The sequence below is a fragment of the Blennius ocellaris genome (assembly GCF_963422515.1).
Source record: "Blennius ocellaris genome assembly, chromosome: 3".
NCBI lineage: Eukaryota > Metazoa > Chordata > Actinopteri > Blenniiformes > Blenniidae > Blennius > Blennius ocellaris.
This window is the reverse complement of record NC_137652.1, coordinates 14,735,881-14,753,213: the sequence shown is the minus strand read 5'-3', so window position 1 is coordinate 14,753,213 and position 17,333 is coordinate 14,735,881. Positions and strand designations below refer to the sequence as shown.

The 17,333-nt window shown below is 44.1% G+C and overlaps 1 protein-coding gene across 1 annotated transcript in view; it reads left to right on the top strand.

Moving 5' to 3' along the window:
* The window catches only part of nfixa (nuclear factor I/Xa), a 113,371-nt gene extending 96,524 nt beyond the window's left edge, over nt 1-16,847 (top strand). Inside the window, 4 exon segments of the mRNA XM_080518037.1 lie at nt 3,013-3,182; nt 5,139-5,286; nt 7,556-7,644; nt 11,906-16,847. Coding sequence (XP_080374163.1) covers nt 3,013-3,182; nt 5,139-5,286; nt 7,556-7,644; nt 11,906-11,920 — 422 coding nt within the window. The 3' untranslated portion in view covers nt 11,921-16,847.
* Nucleotides 16,848-17,333: the final 486 nt, after the last annotated feature.

Genomic DNA, 17,333 nt, shown 5'->3' with positions numbered 1-17,333 from the left:
CTATCATCATGGCTTGGCATAAATTCTTCTCTCTCTCTTTCAGCCTCTTTCCATCATCCATTTTACCACCATCTTCCTGCCTGTGTTTTTAATATTGTCATTGCATGGTACCTGTGTTGCATCCATGCCTGTGTGACTGATTTACCTCACATCTTACAGCTCTGTGTGTTTGTACGTTGGACTATTTAGTAGTCACTTCTTGCATTTGAACAAACCAGGATATGATACAATGACCTTGAATGAGTGCTTGAAGGTACCATATGGAGCAGTGGGACATGCCGTCTGAAGTGAAGATGGAGAAAATGATTTTATTTAAGCAAAGGCGAGACGACAAATAGCTAATACGTGTCAGTAATAGGTGTAGTACAAGCTCGAGCCCATCATTTCCAATGTTGATGTGATAAGGTATGAGTTTATGATTAAAAGACACAACCTCAGTTATGATTTGTCCTTTTGCTTTCGTGTTTTCTCAAGAGCAAGTTTAGATTTCAAAGTAAAAAGAAGAGATAGGACTTTGTACTCAAAGCAGTTGCACATATCTACATTGTGCTTGATTGAATGCTTCAAATAACCTCTGGTCTTTCCAAGGTCTTGTTTCTTTAGAGGCATTGAGGGCACGTTGTCCTCACAAGAGATTTTTGGTCCTACAGGATCACCAACATGGTTTCTCAGTCTCCAGTCAGAGAATTCCCCGCGTCTCAAAGACCTCATGTTTGCCAACATGTCCCTGTAGACTAGTCTCACTTTTCAAAGGAATAAATATGTCCTCCTCTCTGTGTCTCTCCCTCTCATTCCATTTGTCTCTCAAAGGGATGGATTGGTTTACCGCCAAACAAGACCTGCCATATAAAGGTCATTTGGACTCATTGCCCTCTATGTTGAAACGTATTGAATTTTACTTGCGGAGCTCCCCACAGTATATTTAGAAGATATGATCCTGGCTGGATCCTCCCCCACTGGGCCATATTGTTTATCTCCACAAAGCTGTCTTATACCATCTCAAAAATGTGATTTCTCTATTTAAAATTGAACAGTTTTGGGGTTTTATTTTTTTTTTGTTCATTTGCTCCCGTTTTGTGCACGACATGTGAGGGACTAGCTCAGCTTTCCTTTTTCTCCAACAAACTTTACTCACTCTCAAAACGGGTGTATGTAGACTGTTGGCGAAGAGATTTTCATGTAATAGAGAGGCTGTAATGAGACAGTGTTCAGAGATTGTCTTGGTGCATTTGTGCACGTACACGGGGATACACACATGCGTGCATGTGTAAATTTACACTCTTGTGGAGGACTCTGAGCTAAAATGGCTGCCGTCCAAATGGAATGTCCCTCCGAGGCCTTGGTTCTATAAAGAGACTGGAGGATGTTGGGAGGGAGGGAAGGAGAGAGGGAGGAAAAGAGAGAAGGGGGTAGACAGAGACGAGGGAGAAGCAGTTAGCAACCATGGCCTGCCGTGGATAAGTTGAAGCTGCTCGCTGTTGTTGTTTAAGTCTAGTGAGTGCGGTTGTTGTGGGCAAGGGACTCGATGGTTTATGTTCTGTTTTTGGCTTCACACTGACATGGAGTGTTGCCAGATTGACTGTTGCCTGATTATGCTAGTCTGGAGAGTCCACTATTGTGACAGAAGACACACACACACACACACACACACACACACACACACACACACACACACACACACACACACACACACACACTCACTCACTCACTCACTCACTCACTCACTCACTCACTCACTCACTCACTCACTCACTCACTCACTCGCTCACACACGCAGTGAAAGACAACACAACATTCAGTGTATTCAGACCACATACATATACATAATCCAAAATACTAACACTTGAGCATACCTGCAAAGAAAAACACACACCTAACCAGACACAAAACCACCTAAATTTTGAACAAGCAGGGGTCTGGCCACTTTGTGGGTACAGTATACACAAGAGATAGTAGGTGACAGACATAATCACAGATGCTTGTTCGCCAGACTCCCCTCACCTAGCAGCTTGCCTCTTTAGTTTGGTGTGCCAAATTGCCAAAGCCATAGAATCACAGCAGACAAGGCAGACACTGGAGCCGTGTGTGCGTGTGTGTGTGTGTGTGTGTGTGTGTGTGTGTGTGTGTGTGTGTGTGTGTGTGTGTGTGTGTGTGTGTGTGTGTGTGTGTGTGTGTGTGTGTGTGTGTGTGTGTGTGTGTGTGTGTGTGTGTGTGTGTGTGTGTGTGTGTGTGTGTGTGTGTGTGTGTGGTTGGCTGGTTGGCTGGTTGGCTGACTAATGTCTCTGGGAGGTGTTTTGTGGTCGGTTGGGAGCAGAGGGGAGATTCTCTCTCAACCTTCAAACTACTGGGCAGAACCACACAGCAAGGATATGCAGCTGATTGATTACACGTCACTGACAAGCAATAAAACAAAAGTGGAAAACCCCAGTTTGTGTGTGTGTGTGTGTGTGTGTGTGTGTGCGTGCATATGTGCCTCTGTCATACCCAAGTGGTTTGTGTATGTGTGGGTGAGAGGGAAAGAAATGAAGGAGCAGAAGGCAGAAAATACTGTAACACGCTGGCGTGGATGCGGCTGTGAAAGTGTGTGTCCATGAGAGTAGTGATGCCAGCCTTTAAAAGAGGTACACAGAAACTTGTGGGCTGATTTATAAAAATGAATGGGCTCAAATGTTGCCCGGTTGCCAGGGATAACGCAAGTCATCTGAAAACAGAAATGGCTTCAGTCAGTCAAACACAGGACAGTGTCACAGTTGTCTGATGTATCCAGAAAATAAACGGTCTGAAATTGATCCATGACGAAAACTTTCTTGACACTTAGTTGAAATGTGCATGCCTCGAGATCTGCCATAAGTGTGCATGTTAATCTACTTAATGTCTTTATGTAGAGAATTGTACATGCTTATGCCAACTGTGCTCTGTTTGAACAAATGACCTGAAACTGATTGTAATTTGTCCACTCTTCTCTACACGTTTCTGCTCCTCCTCCCTTTCCCAATCTCTGTTTCTTCTCAGGGAGTCCCCGTGCCTCAGCCTCAGCCCTGCACTTCCCTTCCTCTTCTATCATCCAGCAGTCCAGCCCGTACTTCACCCACCCCACCATACGCTACCATCACCACCAGGACCCGCTTAAGGAGTTTGTGCAGTTTGTGTGCACCGACGGCACAGGACAGCCCAGTGCACAGGTAAATGATCTGTGGGAGCTGCCGAGGAAGGACAGGTGATGGTAGGATGCTTCGCTACAATAGTTTGCAGAGTCAATCTGATGGAAAAGGAAAAAGCGAGAATACACAACGAACTCAGAATGGCTGACCAGTTTAGATACACATCTGCAACAAGGTCAAGTGAGCCTAAATCTGGACATAGAGCACATCTTATGAAGTGGAACAACTTCACCAGGGAAGGTTTTGGGGCAAATACATCAACGGGAGGAGGCAACCAGATGTGTTAAAAAAAAAAAAAAAAAAAAACTCAGCTGGAGAAAATTATGGGGGAAGAAGCCAAACTACATTTGACTCATCACAGGTTCAGCATATAAAGTAGTACCTTCTCCCACTGCTGGGAAGCTGGAGATCTTGTCTGTTAGATGTGTACAGATTGTGGGAGGTAGAAAATGTGAGGAAGGAAAGTCCTTCTCCGCTGACACGTCAAAGGGTAAATATGGTCAGGGCAAAACTGGCAGCTGGCAGTGGATTTACCACAGAGACGCAAGGCAGCAAACCTTGGAGAGGCTTTGTAGACAGATCAAGATTAGTACTGTTGGGAGAGTTAAGCATTTTCTGTGCCAGATATTTAAGGTGACAGGTGTGTTCAGCAGTTGTTTAACAATTCCCCTTTCACCTGCTGCAATTCTGAATGATGATCCTTCAGTTTTCCCGGGACCGTTCTCTTAAGAGACACATGCAAGCACACGGTCTGCATTTTGCAATCTCAGCAGAAAGCAGGCTTTACAGTTACAATAAATGTTGTGTTTATTTAACAACTATGTGCAAGTGGCACATTGTGACAGTCTTCCTGTGCAGTAAAAATTAAAGACTTTTTTTACTGGAACTTGTGAGATGAAATCAAAGACGCTTGCTGGTAGTTGTGAATGAATAGCAAACTCAATGTAGAAGCTAATGAGGGCAAAGAGGGGTTTTTCTGGGACACAGTTGAGCCTTTTTAAAGTGGCGTGGGCCTAATTTGGGGAAACATTAGTGAAGGGAGATACCCCCCTGAGAGCACCAATAACATGCCCACACTCACTTGTGCTGACAGCTCCAGTTTCAGATATGAAAACACAGCGTGCAGCTGACTGTCAACTGGCCTTACAGGGGCATCTGTGAGCTACTTCAAACACACACTCACAAAGAGCAGCGCTGTAAACCTCTACTGCAACCTCGACCTCATGAGCAACTTTGAATCCACGTATTAAAGCCCTATTTCAAGTCCGATCACACTTTGTTGACATCTCTTCACAAACCAAATATATGAGGCATGAATTTAAACATGGCACGCACACACAAACACACACGCACACACACACACACACACACACACGCACACACACACACACACACACACGTTATCATCCTATTGACATTGCAAATTTTTTCCCCTTCTTTTTTAAAACTCTTTATTTTGCACTGTAACTACCTCCCTAACGGCCCCCCATTGTCCCACATGAGCAAGTCAGTTTTTCTTTCCCCCCCTCTTGTGTGACAAGCTCATTACTTTTCCACTTCTTGTTGACGTCACTACCTTTGGGCTAGGCTGTGAAATTTCGTTTTGTTTTTATTTTTGGAGTGTGAGTCTGCCTTGTGTGCAAGCGTGCGCATTTCAGTTTCTCCGAGTGCAAGTGCTGTTGGGATTTGTCTATATCTGAGTCTCTTCCCTGAGATGAGACGATGTGTGTGTGCGTGTGTGCGTGTGTGCGTGTGCGTGTGTGTGTGCGTGTGCGTGTGCGTGTGTGTGTGCGTGTGCGTGTGCGTGTGAGTGTGTGTGTGTGTGTGTGTGTGTGTGTGTGTGTGTGTGTGTGTGTGTGTGTGTGTGTGTGTGTGTGTGTGTGTGTGTGTGTGTGTGTGTGTGTGTGTCTAGCTTCCTGTACACTGTATATTCTCGGGGTGTGTCCTGCTCACCCTGTCTGTATGGTCCATCTGCAGCCAAATGGAGGTGGCCAGAGCAAAATGCCGGGCTCCTTCCTGCTGCCCCCGCCACCCCCGGTGGCACGCCCTGTGCCCCTCCCCATGCCCGACTCTAAAACCATCAGCACGCCCACTGACGGTGGACTCAGCTCACCCGCATCTCCGTGTAAGTCACCCCCCCCCCCTCCCCCCCACTCCCCTCCACAAAACCCCATTGATGCCCCAGTGTTCCCGCAGATTCTCAGTACAATCTTAGGCCCCCATAGGATAGTTAGCACATACCTGAAAGTAATTTCATCATATATATGTCCAAGTACTACATCAAGTTTAGTAGACTAGAATAGTTGTAGCCATCATAGAAGTCTCAGTCTTTATGTGAATTAAAGCAACAATGCGGCTTTCCTCTGAGGCTTTTTCATTTATCGACTGGAAGAAAAAAAAAAGTCTGAGACTTCTACAATGGCAGTTTTTCATAGTTTATCTGGTCATCTTTCAATGAGTTTGACCCTCAACTTTCAATGAGGTTGCAATCTCAGCAGCCCCAGGAGCTTCACTCCTATTTCATCCATCACCTTATGGACTGTACGTTTCTGTACTCTACCGAACTGTACGGCACCAGCAAGAAACAATCCTGTTGAGGCAGAAGCCACGCCTTTGCCAAACCAGAGATCCTCTTTCAAGCTCCTCTGGACCTTTTGCTCTCTCTTTTGCTTTGACACTTTTGTCTCCTTCCTCTCTCTTCATAGCTTTTCAAACCACTCCTGCCTCGTTCTCCCTCTATTTCTCTTTCTTCTCCTTTTCTCTCTCTTTTTCTCTCTGGTGTTGGGTTTCCTGCTAGCACCACAAGAGGCAGTGTAGTTTCTCTCCCTTCTTTATGATGTGTTTTGTAGTTTGGGGGAGCACAGCAGGGCCGTGTGCACGTTGCCTCTGTAGCTGCAAGCCTTTGATCAACAGACTTTGCATGTCTGTCTGTCTGTGACAGCAGCAATACAATTTACCCCCCTTCTCTCGTTTCTTTTTTGCTTTCTTCTTTTCTTTATTTGATATATTCTATTATCCTCCTTTCTTTGTTTCTTTTCCTTTATTTCTCTCTTTTTATTTTTACTTTTAAAGGGAACAAAATTAGGGCAGTTGGCGTGGACTCCAAAAAAAAAAAAAACATCATGCCCCACTTTATCCACCAAGTCCCCTCGGCACTTTCACACAAATCTCACAACAATTAAAAATTGAGAACAACAAAAAACATGAAAACCACAGTGTAACAAGAACGAGTTTAATCAGACCTGTCTAATTAACGCTGTACTGGGGGAGCGGGCGAGAGGAGTGTCATCGGAGAGCGGTGAGGCTTTGGTTGGTTCCACCCAGACAGGTGCAGTGCGGGAGTCGGGCCATGGGAGAGGCACAACAAGAGGGGGCACTGGACGGAGCAACCGGGGCACCTTCTCTTCCTTTTGTTTTAACTTTGTTCCCCCTCTTCCTCTTCTATCCACTTTTTCTCCCCTCCCCCTTTTCCAACTCTCTTCAGATTAATGTGTCACTCTTATTTATTTATATGAACATCAATATAAATAAATATCCTACTTTTTCCGTCTTTTCTCTCATCCCAGTGACTGTTTCTCACTGTATTTTTTTTTTCTTCCCTCAATAATTTTGTCTTTGATTCTCAAGATATCGTAATCACAGTCATGAATCACACACACATACACATGCACATCCACTGACATACATGCATATATGGTACACGCTCACCCTCACTCATGTATCAGCCCTCCAGCCCTGTCACTGTCACCCCCACACATCCCCATCTCCCTCAACTCACTCAAGCCATGCACAGCAAGGTTTCTACTAAGCTGTTGGATGTTGGAGTCCAGTGAGCACAACTGCCCTAAATTTGATCCTGTGGCATCATTACCTGGTGTCACTATGTGGACAAGATGCTCCGCTTAACCTAATGAAGTAGACGGAGCAATGGTGATGAATGTAGCTTGTTCATAGATCACCCTGTTAATACTCCCACAGTGAATCCCCTTGTGGTTTTCTGTGATCACAGTGGCTTAATATTGAAGTTAGGGGCTGCTGAGGAGCGCCTGTGACTAACAGCACAGCTATATATTAGGGGGAAAAAAAGCTGTTCTGTTTTAGCACTAATCCACGAAGAGTGTATGCCTTCTTATTAACCTCAGAATAAATCTCTAGATAGAAGAAATTAACATTTAACCAGCCCGACACACGAACCAATCACCTAAATGATCAAAAACTACTTGCCCGCACGTTTCCCAGTAATTCTTTTGGCAGGGATATTTAGTCATAGCCTCTGCAGGTTTATCTCATTTAAAAATACAAAAGAAATGATGAGAACATCAAACTCAACTATGAGCTGAGTGTGTATGTGTGTGTGTAAAAGCATGTACACACTTGTATCTCTCTGTTTGTAGCATACTCCACGCCAGGCTCCACAGCTCCCAACCGGTTTGTCGGCATCGGAACACGGGACAACTTTCTGAATATCCCCCAGCAGACTCAGGTACCCCGCCAACCTCCCTCATTCAATTAACATCCACATATCCATCTCTCCCTCCTCCACCTCCTCCTACTCTGTTGTATGTATTTTTCTTTCTTTTGCCTCATCACCCAGTGCAAGACTTAAGGTCTACACATACTCCGTAAGAACACAGAAATCTGCTCTGTCGCTCTCTCTCTCACAGAGCTGAAAGAGAAAAATGATATCGTTCTTTTTCAGCAGCCCTGATTCGGGAAGTTCTCCCAACTTGTTCTCCACACATCATCTGAGCAGAGCTTTTTTGTTTTGGTGTGTGCGATAGGTCAGATGTGTGGCGTGGCTGTTGTTAAAGCTCAAAACCAGAAAGCAAGACGAGGACGTCACAGGAGTATTGAATATCCTAACCAAAACAAATCTTATTTTTGCTCTTTACATCTTGAGAACACTAACAAATTTCTTTGTCCTTGCGGAGTAAGTATCCACCACAGTGCTACACATTGACGCCACTTTTCAGGCATCCACAGGGTTTGGTGGACAAGCATGGCATTCAAAGTGAAGGCCGTGATACTGAGGCAATACTCAGACAATGGTACTGTCTCGACAACATCTTTTTCACACAAAAAACAACCCAAAAAAAACCTGTAGATTCAGGTAAAGATGAGATTTTCATTTTTTTTTTTTTTTAATCTTTCACAGTCGGGGGTAAATATGTTAGAGCTGATGACCTGTGTTCTGCCACCCACTGTACCGGAAAAAATATATAAAATGCTCACGCACAAAAAAAAAGAAAGAAGAAAACCACCTTTCTCTTTATGACTCTATTAAACTCAAGCTAAAAATAGGACATCAGTTTGCAGGAGCATACACTCATCAGCCATAACTTTATGACCACCATAAACTGAAGTGGTTAACCCTCACATCTCTTCAGCATTGCCCCTGTTAGTAGGGAGGATCAATTAGACAGCAAGACAACGTTTTGTCCTTAAAGTGATTGTGCAGAGATTTGAGAAAGAAAAGAAATGAACATAATGTATTTTATTCACAACATGTACAAAATAGCATGGTGAAGTTGGTTCCTAGGATTTGACCCATCCTGACGGAGCACTAGGTAGCCACTATATGCCTTCCGGGGAGCATTCAGGGGTTTAAGGCTTGACCTTGTTTAAGCCTCCACAGTGGTGGCGATAAGGGTCACTTTCCCCACGGAGATCCTTTGTCGATCCCAGTAATTGAACCACCTACTTTCTGATTACGAGCTTGACTAATCTCTGGGCAAAGCCTTGTGGGAGACGGGCTGAATTATGATATCGAGATGACTCGTCGGACTATATCCAAAACTTCCTCTCTTGACAGATGTTTCTAGTTTGTGGCGCTCAGTATTTCTCAAAAGTGCTTCAAGAAAGGTAAAGTGGTGAAGGCTGGCCCTTGTGGTCCAGTCGCGAAAAAGCTAATGCCGGTTCGAGTGAGAATGTGTCAAAATATACTATGATTCACAGTTTTGTAGCATAAGAAGCAACAAAAAGAGCCTACATAATATTAGGCGTGTGGTCATTATGTTATGGTTTATCTGCGTATTGAAGAGGAATTTTGGCAAAAGACGGGTTTGGCAGATTGAACACACAAGTATGATCCATTAGTTGTTTGCAAACTTGCTTTGCGACATTGAAACAGTGTTGCTCCTGTTTCAAGGCCTAAGTTTCAGTATTGGTTTACAGTACCTACACCACAGTAATTTCCCCACAGTGAATGTAAGCAGTGCCAGTTAGTTTCGACTCCAGCAGTGTTGATTTATCTCTGCAAGGCCCCACAGTGTGTTTTAGTGCAGCGTGTGAGGCCAGCAGTGCACTACATTGTGGTTTCAGCTTTGGCTGTGCTCTGCCACTGGGCTGCAGTGTCTTGGGCCTCCTCCATCACCAACACAACTTTTCTCATTAGGGGCTAACCGCACCTGCCTGCAGCCAACTCGGCTCTCCTGTCCTCCCTACACATGGAAACAATCTGCATTCCTCGTCAGCACAGCTCTCGCTCAGCTGCCCCCCCCCCCCCCCCCCCCCCGAATCCCACCCTACAGCCCTCCTCACGCTCTCCCTCCAGTGCATCGGCAGCCCACCCTCCCTCTCTGCTCCTGCTGCTCCCTTTAGTATTTTCAAGTTCCCCACCTGCACCACTCTCCTACAGATGTAGCTCTGGCACCGAAGGGACATCAAAATGCGTGTTAGCCCATATGCATGCATGCACATACACTTCAACTCTGTGCCAAAAACTCTTGCCCCTCGTTCTCCCCCTCAAAAAACAACAGCTGCTCAGAAGGCTGATAATCTCTACCATTGCTTATCAAACGCAATTGAACAATGTCTTCTTTTTTCTTTTCTTTTTTTATTAACATTTCGGTGAGGTTTACAGCGAGCACAGCGACAACCTGGGCATCAGTACCAACTGCTCCCAGTAAGCTGAGCCTAGTAGGTCAGCAACAGACTCAGCCAGAATGAGTAACAGAGGTCTCTGCCGATCCTGCTGTTCTCTGGCATATGGTGAGGTTCAGACGACGGGCCTGCCAGCCCGCCTTGTTGCCTGCTAGCCAACTAGCCAAGACAGAGGGAGAGAGTCTTTCCACTGCCATCAGAGCAAGGCGCAGAGAAAAGCTGGTCTGAGGAGCTCTCTGGTGGTGAGACCAGAGTCACGCAGGAAGAGCGTGGAGGGAGATAGGGAAGCCTGTGTGAAAAAAGTCAGAGGGACCAAGAGAAAGGGAGAGAAGAAAGAGAGAGGGAGTTAGTTGAAGCTCGCTGCACTCCACAGTCACGTCCTGGCTGTCTGGTTGCCCGCAGCAACCAGACATGATGTCATAGGCAGTTGAACTTGGACTTGGAGCGGAGGGGGGTAGCGAATGGGGAGGGGGGGTCACTCTCCACTGCCAAGCATTACACTGAGAGCCAGAGAGGAAAAGAGAAAGGGGTTAAAGGAAGTTGGAGCCAGGAGAAGGAGGAGTTACCTCCCAACAGCAAAGGGAGGCAGAGGTGGCGGAGGATCGACGGAGGTTTAACGGGCCTGAACATTTCTTCCGGTTTACTTGACACGGGGGACAAGAGGGAGGTCGCTGTTAAAGGTGTGGTGAGTGGCTGCTCTCCCCGGGTCGAGGCCTGTGGAATGTCAGAGGCAGCCCAGAAGAACTTGGGCCTGCGCCAAAGCCTCCACTCTGACCTCCTATCAAGCTCAGAAACTAGATCCTGACAGTTGCTTCCCTCAGTAGCTTCACATTGTTGCCTCAAACCACTCTGCCCCGCAGAGCGGACACACATTAACAGGACCGCTTTACATCTAAACTGGTAGCACATGACAGAGCGGCTCCACTCCTGTGTTTGCTCACTGGAAAGCCATTCAGAAATGCTGTGGTCATTCTTTTTGTAGTTCAGTTTTGACACAACTGTTAATGAGTAAAGAGTTTGAGTCAGCACCGTTCAAAGCAGCAAGCGGTGAAGTTGAGGTAGTAACTTTCTCTTCGGCTCTGAATGGGACAGCTGAGCTCAGCACATATTGTGAGTTCAAGGAAAAGGAGTAGTAGTTTGCCCCCTAGTGGGTGAAGTCGCGGCTTCTCCTCATCGAGTGTAGCCTCTGATGCTTTGTGGTTGTGAGTAGTTCATACAAGCTTTTTTACTTTTCTAAAAACAACAGGAAAGAAAAAAAAAATACTCACAGAAGGGTTTAGAAATCAAAGCAAGATTGTCCACAGTTCCAGTCTGGTTTGGGCTTTCTATATGGAGTTTGTATGGTTTGCTTGCATGGGTTCTCGCCACATTTCTTCTCACAGTCTAAGAACATACAGACTGTGGACTATAAATGACCTTTAGGTGTGAGTGTGAGTTTCTGTGTTTGTCCGTCCCTGTGATGGTTTAGTGGTCGCCATTGTGTACCCTGCCTTCATGCAGTCAGTTGGGATCGGCTCCAGCAATCCAGATGTCTGGATGTTGAAGGGATTTAAATAAGTGAAGGATTGAGAACCTGGTGACTTGAATTGTCCTGACTAGTTTTGTTTTCATGAATGTATGCATGACTAAATTTTTGATTAACCTCATAATTCTTTGTGAATAATTGTTTGTAAAATACGGTTTTGTTCTCATACTTCATGCTTTCACATTCTGTCTTGTTTCGGCTCTTATGTGTGTCAGTAGATATTCTTCTGTATTCTTCACAGCAAAAACTAACTGCCGATTTCAGTCTGTATCAAATTGGAATGTGCATATTGTTCAGTGATTATAAACCCCCTTTTTTTCCCCATTTTTCTTCACAGTCCTGGTTCCTCTGACAAGGCCTCTCTGAATCAACAGCTAAAATTGTGTCATGAAAATTGGAAATTTGAAAAACAAATACATCAACACTGATAAAGAACAAACTGCTGACACTAAAAGGTCTTTCTCTCTCGCCAACACTATTCAAAGTACTACTATGGAACCTGAAACCCCCCCCCCCTCGTCGCCCCAGGAGGACTCCCAGTTCAACTCCATTTGAGCAGGAACCTTCGTCCCCTTTTATGCAGGAGGCTTCAATGAGATTGTGTGGACAGAGTCAGAATGCAAGGAGGAGGAAGACGAAGATGAGGAACTGTCTCACACACCATAAAAACACAATATGGCACCGTGACAAATGACCAATTATACATTTGTTTCTTTTTTTTTATGATTTCTTTTTTTTTTTTTTTCATTTTGTTGTCTCCGCAATGAAACTCCATGCATTGGCTGGGAGATCCCCCCCACCCCCAAAAAAAAAGAAAGAAAAAAAAAAGAACATGTAGTGGTAAAAGGTGAAGTCCGACGTGCAATTTGAAAAGATCGGCACCCAATTAATTGCACGCCTCCATATCTGTGAATTTTTCTGCGCATTTCTCCTCCAGGTACACGATTTCATCCCACATCTACCACCGCATGCCTCACTCTGTCCACCTGGAGCTCAGTGCTGCTCGGGGCCGTGACCACCATCACCGCCACACGCCCGCGTGTCGCCGCTCTCCTGGTGCCTGCGTCGCTCAGCCCTGAGCCTCTTTCATTTCCGATTGGCCAATCATAGTGACACTATCCAATAGTGTGACATATATGCACTAAGTGGCTGGTCTTTGTTTACCTGTCAAAGTATCAGGGTGTACCGCTGCGGGAGAAGTGATAGCCATAAGGCGAGTGCGAGAAAGTGAACACACGACAGTCATAACACTAACTCTACATGTGCTCTTTCGTCCCCCTCACCTATGCACTATTAGTTTTTAATAAGGGATGAAAAGTATTGCACATTGATGGTCAGACAAGCGATCAGAGGAGCGAGTGGAGGCTGGCTGGCACAGCGGGCGTGGGGCTGTGTCAACGTGGAAGTCTCGGCCCTGGGACACGCGGCACTGATACGCCCTCGCACACACACACATATGCACGCTTGTAGGCAGTACGGGCAGAGGATGCAAGCCAGAACACTCTGTCATGCAGCCACTCACAATATCATGTTGTTATTCACGAGCTTGAAATTTACAATAATGCACACACAGCATCAGCTTCAAACAATTAGCTTTAATTTTGTTCATAGGTGTTTTCTTGCTTCTTTTTTTTTTTTTCTTTCTTTTTTGCTAGATTTGGTTTTGGTTTTGTCTCACCTGGATTGTTTGGGCTTTTTTTTTTTTTTGCATGTCATAACACTTTTCTTTAGTTTGCAGTACATACTCAAATATCATGCTTGGCTTTTTGGCAAAATGGAAGCAACAGTTTCTCAAATCTCTCACTCATAGACAGCACAGTAACAACAGCTCATATACATCCTTTGCATTGCTTCACCCCATACCCCTTCGTCTGCTCACAGAAAAATCCTGAGGAGTACACATCGACATGCACACTCACACAGACGCACGTAAAATGCACATTAAAAAGCGCCCAGCAACCTGACATCGAAATGAAAGGGAAGCCTTTACATTTGGTTCTCCAATCCGCCTTTGTTAATGGTTTTTCATTCAGTTAAAATATGTCTTTTTAATTTGAGATATTTTTATATGTCAATGCTCACATTGAAATTGCTGTTGGTATTATTTTTATCATGACACAATCCAACAAAAGCCGACCTCACAAAATAACTGGACTGCCTAGCTGTTGGTTCTGTTTTGCAGGGATAGTAAACATAGCTGAGACCATGTTCTCAGCCTGTCTAGTAACATTAGCTCTATGTACTTAAACCATATATCAAGACTATAACAATATATGGAAGTGCCTCTGTATTCCCATCATGCAATTAGTAAAAAACTTGACTTCAGGTTCTCTTCCCACATATAAGCTAAAGCTACAGGGAATGGTAGCGTTGGTGCATGTGGAAACCATTGGCCTCGAACAGATCTTTATAGAGGACTGCAACCTTTTTTTTTTTTTTTGTAAAGACAGAGAGAGAGATCTTATACATATATATTTATGATATATGCTCCTTTTTAACTTTTACTACATGAGCTTGTTGGCAGTCTAGTTATTTTCTGAACTCTCACCCCCCCACCCCCACCCCCACCCCCCCACAACCTGTTTCAGTAACATCACCTTACTGTTACCAGTACGAATCAAACGACACATGCCATCGCCATCTGCAGCGCAGCATTATGATACCTAGATAAACATGTCAAAAATCGACAGTAGGTTTGAAGAAAAAAAAAAATAGTGTTTGTTTTTTGATGGAAAGTATTATTATTGAAAAATATGTGTCGATTGAGCCACGTGCAATGCATTGGGTAGATCATTGTGTTTGTCTGTTAGAGATTTTTAAGAAAGCTAAGAGAAAAGAGAAAAAAAATGTATTTGTTTCAAGTCCATAAGCTCCGGGACTCTAAACTAGAGGGCCATGAAAAATCCTAGTCTTTGTAATTTGGGGGTATTTGTTTTTATTTCCTTTGTCTCTCTTTTTTTAATGTTTTATGTATAATCATTTGTTTATAAAAATGTGGGAGGGCTGAAGGAAAATAATCTACACAACTTCAGAAAAAAAAAAATCTCTATCATCAGATGCAAACTGGTGCTTTAACACTATAAAGTACATTCAGAACTATTATAAACGGATGAGCAAAAATAACAGACCATTTAGGAAACAGCATTATTCCTCTCTCTATTTGTATTCTTCTATTTGTATTGAGTAGGGGGAGAGGTTCCAATTCCTTAAGGTTGTGACACAAAAGGCATTTTGGTTCAACCTTTAGTCAAAATAAAACAAACCTATACTGTCAAGCCTATTCATAAAAAAAAAACCTTCTCAAGCACTGCCTGAAACTCACCAGCAAAAAAAAAAAACAACAAAAAAAACCCAACCCTCCCAATTTATTTAATTTTTTTTCATTTGCATTGGCGTCGGTACATGAGAAGTCCCTCCCTGTTACTGTAGGAGATGCTTCACATCTTCAAATCTCTTCATCCCCATTTTAGAATACATCTCTGAAGGTTGTGATGAGACAACTGACGTTGAAGTGGAGTGAGTATTTAGTGAGAGCCTTTGTACAGTTACCAGAAACGGCAGATTAGGGGGCAAACGTAGCTGATCAATCAGGCATAAATATGAGGTCTGAGCCATTTATGAAACAGGCAGTAAGGTGAGCCTCTCCCCTGTTCCACCCCCCTCCTCTGTAAATGACTCTTATAGTGCTTGTGCTGTAGTGTATAGTTTCCCAGCAGTTAAAGGTTGTCCCTTGAAAGTGCCTTTTGTTCACAGACTCCATTTTGTAATCCAGATCGCCCCTCTTTTTCGAGATGGTTGGAGGTAGCAGGTTGCCCCTGAGTGCCACAGGGCAGCAGAGGGTTGTCACCCAGCCAGCGCTCACGGACAATTGTCTCCTCCGTCCTCGAAATGAATCCCCTCCATTGTTCCTCCCCTCTATCCTCTCTTCCTTTTCAAAGCTATATATATATATGTATATGTATACTTATATATGTATAGTACAAAAGGAAACTGGTGTGAATTAGTTCTTCACTTTTTATTGATAAATGACAAAAAAAAAAAATTTTGAAAAGGCAAAAAAACTTGTTCTCGTTCGGCTCTTGCTTTTTTCTTTCCCTCTGTCTCCACTGTCAGTTTTCTCTTAGACACTGGAGTAGTCTGTAACTGTGTGTCCGTCACTCCCTCTCTCTCTCTCTCTCTCTCTCTCTCTCTCTCTCTCTCTCTCTCTCTCTCTCTCTCTCTCTCTCTCTCTCTCTCTCTCTCTCTCTCTCTCTCTCTCTCTCTCTCTCTCTCTGCTGAGGGAGGGTGAAAAAAAATTGCCGAAAAACTTTTGTCTGAGCAGAATGCAGTTAGCTCACATGTTATTCTTGTCTGTATGCTTCACATTGTATTACCATACCCATCTTCTTCAGCTTCTCCATTCAGCAGCTAATGTAAGTGAACAAATTACGCTGATGGGCTTTTGGGGGTGTCCTTGGGTGGGTTAGGAAGGGACGACAGGGATTCAGGGGTTTGGGTTGAAGATGTTTACAGAGAAGAATATTGGGATCTAGAGGGCTAGATGAACTGCTTCGGGAAGTTGGAAAGGGGCTGCTCGGACTAGGATAAGAGTTTGCTCTATTGTTTAGCTATTTATATTTTGGCTTTGTTTTATCCCCCTTTTTGTTCCTATTAATTTGGATTTCGTTTCATATTTGCTATCAGGGTATGCTGTTGTTTAGGCTCTCTTTGAGTACGCCTCGGACTGTAAAATGAAAGCTACGAGCACCTTATAACCGGACTTGTCCTGCATGAGGCTGAAAGAGGGGGGTTTGCATTTCTAGGATAAAAACCACATTCGTTCAAACCAATCTCTTAGCGTGAAGTAGTGTTCATGGCAGGTTTCTCACATGGAGGACCCTCAGCAGTATTAGCCATCTACATCACACCAACCAGATAGATAAAAGGCCAGCATCGATCTGATCTCTCAGATTCTTGAGGATTCAGGGAAGTCCCTCCATTTTTCTCCTCTGACCACCTCATGCTGGATTGCTCCGCGTCTTTGTTCTGTTGTTTTATGTTCTTTATCTTCTTAAGTGTGTATGGTTATTGGTGAAATAGGCAGCACCCTAGGCCCCGTGACTCCCAACTCTTCTTTGCCTCTGTCTGCCCTCAGTGCAGCACCACTTCTTTGTGAGAACACCCCCAGAGCTCTAGGTGAAATGCATGTGTTAATTACAGTTTCTTTTCCATAAGAAGAAAAACACAGTTTGAGAAGAGCAGCACCTGATTGAATAAAAAGGATGTTCTTGACTGTACCATCTTGCAGTGTCATGTCTGTCTTTCTTTCTTTCTTTCTTTTGTCTTGTTTAATTACACTTTACCGATCAATAGTGTTTCAGTCCATCGATGTTGCTCCCAAGCAAGTGCCAGTATGTGCCGTTTTCACGGTGCAAACTCAAAGGATCCCAACAGCATCTTTGATGAGACAAGTTACTGTTAATCAATGCCAGTGATAAAAGCAGCAAAAAAGACACTCCTGGGAAAAAATTATGAATGGTTTGCTTTCCAGCAGCATTGTAGAGAACACATACCCAGACAAAAACATCATATTCTGCATTAAACTTAGTGTATCGTGGCATTTACCTGTTCTCAATCCCGTTTTTTTTTCTTCTGGGTTTTCTGCCAAGTACCCTTTCATATTTACCAGATTTCTCATATTTGATTGTCTCTATGCACCCTGTACTAAGCCATGTTTGTCTAAGCTTACCTGCATTACAATATGCTCTACGAGATCTAATCAACAA